Here is a 5,079-nt window from a genome sequence, read left to right on the forward strand (position 1 = left end):
TAATGCAAAAAAAAAAAGCAAAAAAAAAAACGGTCACCCATCCAAGTACTGACCACTCCCGACGTTGCTTAACTTTGGTCAATAATCACGTTTGTTGTATGGGAGCCCCATTTAAATCTTTATATTATTCTGTTTTTAGTATTTGTTGTTATAGCGGCAACAGAAATACATCAGCTGTGAAAATTTCAACTGTCTAGCTATCACGGTTCGTGAGATACAGCCTGGTGACAGACGGACGGACGGACGGACGGACGGACAGCGAAGTCTTAGTAATAGGGTCCCGTTTTACCCTTTGGGTACGGAACCCTAAAAAAGAACTAGGTACCTCATTTCATGTATGACAACACCTCTTTTTTTGGTACGATTTCCGTGTAGGTACTATATATTTGACTATAACTGCGGGCAGTCAGAACCTGAACCGCTTGGTTCAGAACAAAGTGGCCAATAAAATTAGAGCTTGATCTAGGTTTCCCTACTGTAGCTATATTCATAATCAGAATAGAACCTAATAAAAGTTAGTCTGCGCCGGTGTCCAACGCGAGCTCCCGGTGAAACTCCGTTTCACACCATACCGAGGAGTAGTATCTATTTGTATTTGATTGTTATAGAAATAGGATAGATTGGCACATTTCTATTTAATGAAATGAAGGTTATGCCTTAGAGCAGCGGTCGGCAACCTTTTAGCAGCCAAGGGCCACATAGTAGTTGTTAACGCGGGCCGCACTTTGTTAATATTTATGACTTTATCAGACATTGTCGTTTGTCAATATGTATTACATACAAAATAGCCAGGGAGGCTCGGGGGCCGCAAGTGACAGGTTCACGAGCCGCATGCGGCCCGCGGGCCGCAGGTTGCCGACCGCCGCCTTAGAGCATTTAGTAACTGGAGAAGTCATGGCTGTCATTTTCTGTACGAAACAGTCTGCCGATTTTTGCGGGGGAGGGGATGTCAAATGTATTGGTATTTCTACATGATTTGTACGTAACGTACAAATAGCCATGTCAGTCCATACAAAAGTCTGCACAATTGTGCAAGTTTTTCGGCAGAGGAGTAAGCTCTTAAAGCCAACTCCAGTTATTAAATGCTCTAAACTACTCTAAAGGTTATGCGAATTAAAATACAATATCATAAATAATAACATTTATTAATTTACTTAGTAATACTTAATTATTTGTACATTATCTGAACACGGTTTATATTTACAAAGATAAAAGCCACTGAAAAGTTCAATGTCAATCGTTATCATACATACAACATTAGCACGGCTACCACGAGTTTGCGTTTTATATTTACGTTAGGGTCTGCATGAACTCGATCGCATTTCCTTTCTATCACACCAAGACATCAGACTGCGATTGAGTGTAGGCAGTCGCTAACGTAAACGTCAGGTATCAATTCGTGGTAGGGCTACTGATGACACGAATGACTCGTAATGACGACAGTAGACAGAATAATGAGGATATATTAAGACTTTATGATATAGGAGACAAATCGCCTGATGGTAAGCAACTACCGTTGCACATGGCCACCTGCAACACCAGGTTCGCAAATAAAATAACAAAGAATCGCACTTATGTATGAATGCACTGAAAACTTCCATGACATTGGCATAGAAGATTGACAGTGTTCGCATAAGTATGTGTTTTCAAGGTGTTCTGAAGATTGTCCTGACATTGCCACAGAAGATTGACAGTGTTCGCATAAGTATGTGTTATCAAGGTGTTCCGAAGATTGTCTTGACAGTGGCACAGAAGATTGACAGTGTTCGCTTAAGTATGTGTTTTCAAGGTGTTCTTAAGATTATCCTTGAGCAATGGTGGCCGCTTGTCCTAACATAGCGACTGCCGGCGCGGCCTTGATGATATCTTTGTATGGAGAATATGAAGATTGGCAGTAATTGCATCAGTATGTGTTTTCAAGGTGTTTGAATAGATTATCCTTTGGAAATGGTAGCGGCTTGACCGACTACAGTGACTGCAGGAGCTGTTTTGATGATTTCTTTGTATGGAGAATTTATGATGATTGACAGCGTTTGCATGAGCATGATTTTCTAGGTGCTCTGGAGATTATCCTTTGGCAATGGTAGCGGCTTGACCGACTACGGCGACTGCAGGGCCGGCTTTGATGATGCCGTCTCGCACGTGCTGTCCCACTCGCTCCTGGAAAAATAAAAAAAATTACGGTAAAGCACAGCGGTAAAGTTACGCTACATATTAATATGATGAGAGGGATGAAAACTATAGGTAGGTATAATATAGGAACAATATTAGTCATAGGATACCCTATTATTGTGGAACGTGGATTTTATTAACAATTTTAATCTCTATTCATTTAACCCTTTACCAGGCTGACATTTCAGGAATGACAATAGAATGTCAGTCTTACTCATCGAAAATAGAACGCATGTTTGAGGTGCCGTATGTGGGAAATATATATCCCTTAGCCTGGTAAAGGGTTAATTAAACATTTTATTAAGAGTCTCACTGTCAACGTGTCAACTGAGCTACTGAGATCACGCCGGAGGACAGCGAATATTTCCACCATTATGAGCCTTAGGGACATTGTGAAATAACATGAAATTTGTCATGAATGAATATTCAAGTAACATAGGGTCATTGCACTAGTTTTCGTCCACTTGACAAAATTTGAATATAAACCTTCATTGCTGCACAAATTTGGACTTATTGCAATCCTTAATATCTAAACAACAATTACAAACAATACATAAAAAATATATTTCGCAAGTAGGAAATTAACAATGAAATGTATTATTTGCTAATCCGTCAAGTGGACGGAAACTGGTACCGGACGGTAAAAAGACGCAATCGCCCTATCTATGCCAGTTATTAGTTTTTGTTGCTATAAATTTTAATATTTAGAAATTAGAGCGAGTTAAATATGTCAAAGTAACAATACTTGATTGACACTTTAATAAACAAAAACCTTTCTTATACGAACAAAACACCTTATTTTATTACCAAGGTACGCTTATTTAATTAACTGCAAGCCGGGGGCCCGAAAATTCAATAAGAAAATACCCTTCCAAATAGGATAACGCCTACCTTACAGGCCTGGCCAGCGAAAAGTAGGATAAGGAACAGACGAAAATTCGGCTGCAAACTACCGATTTTTATGGTCAACGAGAAGTCAATTTATTTTATTGTATTAGGACCTTAAGAGAAAAGGGGACGGCCGTCTCTCCAGACAAACGTAGTAGTATAACACTTTAAACTCTCGCGTTTTGTACACATATTTAATTACACAAACGGGTCTACGGGTGAAACGTCGGAATTAAAGGTAAAAACAATGAAATTATATCGCGGTAGACCCGTTTGTGTAATAAAATAAACGTAGTAGTCCCCATATTCCTCTCTGGATATTGACATTATGGAAAATATTTTTACATCATTTGATAATTAATATACTTACATCAATCTTCGTACTAGCTACGTTAGTTCAGCTGATTATGTACAAGTACGAGATAAATACACGCACAATATATTTTGATGATAGGTCTTCCGATTCTTGTGACATTTTGTGAACAGGTTCGATTGTTATGTTTTGTTTTGTAGAGTTTTCAGATATTTTTAAAATGCCGAAAATGGACTCGCGAGATCTCACAGAGCCATTTGATTATTAACTAGGTGTATAACATGCTAAACTATAATATAATAAATGTCATACCTATCTCATATATTATCTGTTTTCAGAAAAGTCTTTAACCTGTAGGCGACTTAAAGCCGACCGCAGACCGTCTTTTCAATTCCGATATTGGAAAAATTCGGAACAAATTTCTCCAATACTTATTAGGTGCGGTAGCTTATTAAAAATCTTTATATTGGTTCTATATTTGCAGAAAACAGACTTTGCGAGCTTGAATTAAATAAAGTAGGCTAATTTAGATCTAGACCTAAAATATGTAATATAAAATATATAATTTCTGGTTTTATTTTATTAATTTCGCAAATGAGCCGATCTCTTATTGACTGTAGGTACCTACTAATTCTGATAGACATAATAATATTTTACAAACGAAACAAGAGGAATAAATTTATTAAGTACATACCTACTTTTTATTTTACTAAAAAAAGCATTATGACATTTATGACAGTATTAAACTAAGGAATAGTGAAAACTTTCACCGTCTCGGGCTAGACTCAAACTCAAGACCCCGGGATACCAGTCCTCCGCCCAACCCACTGAGCTACCGAGACTTGCCCATTAACAGCGAATATTTCCGCAATACCCATACCTTAGGCGGCACCTAGCGACATCTACCGTAAGAGTGTTACAATTATTGAACGCCGCTAGCAAACGTTTCTCAATACAAAATGTACCTATTTAATATGATGGTACTTACAAGTTTTTTGAATGGCTTCCATCTTGGTTCAGGCGCAGCACTCACTGAACATAAACCAACAAAACAAGCGAAGAAAAAGAATAACAGCTTGGAGAAATCCATTATTAGTATTATTACTTCAAATATAGAACAAAACAATAAAACGAATGAACGTTGTTGTGGAACGTTTAAAAATCGAATGAAACTTCAGCTCATTCAACACCTTATATACGTTAAATGTTTCACGACTCACAAACTAGCTCTTACAATTACAACAAGCAAAAAAAAACCTTATCTTAGTGTCATAAAGCGGCCTCGAACGCAATTGATCCCGTTAATATAAAACAATTTGCAACTGTTATTGGAGCGTTGGAAAATAAACTGTATGTTGTTGTGATAAGAGTGGGCTTGGACGCAAATTATCCCGTTACTCGGGTTAAGTACCGCGTGTTGTCTCAGGGAGATACCCCTGGTACTGAGAAGTGTTTGCAGTTTGATTAGAATGTTTATAAAACGATCTGTACTGATTATTGTTAATCTGTGACCTGATACATTTACAATACATGATAGTGTATTTTGATACGCTTTATAATTGTTAGGCAAAATTGCAGTTTTATTTTGAAATTTTACATATTTCTATTACGAGTAAATGCATCGAAAAAAATCACACGGAAACAAGACTGTATTTCCGAGGGCAGACCTTAAGAAAAACCTTAAAAGGTTAAAGTTTGCTTGATAG

At 37.5% G+C, this 5,079-nt stretch overlaps 1 protein-coding gene across 1 annotated transcript; it reads right to left on the reverse strand.

The window, feature by feature from the left end:
* Nucleotides 1–1,126: 1,126 nt before the first annotated feature.
* Nucleotides 1,127–4,626, reverse strand: LOC134801237 (cecropin-like). The gene is made up of 2 exons (XM_063773770.1): nt 4,362–4,626; nt 1,127–2,160 (listed from the first exon to the last, which is right to left on the reverse strand). The coding sequence occupies exons 1-2, from the start codon at nt 4,461–4,463 to the stop codon at nt 2,068–2,070; spliced, it is 195 nt and encodes a 64-aa protein (XP_063629840.1). The 5' UTR covers nt 4,464–4,626; the 3' UTR covers nt 1,127–2,067.
* Nucleotides 4,627–5,079: the final 453 nt, after the last annotated feature.

The sequence above is a fragment of the Cydia splendana genome, chromosome 21, assembly GCF_910591565.1.
Source record: "Cydia splendana chromosome 21, ilCydSple1.2, whole genome shotgun sequence".
Lineage (NCBI taxonomy): Eukaryota > Metazoa > Arthropoda > Insecta > Lepidoptera > Tortricidae > Cydia > Cydia splendana.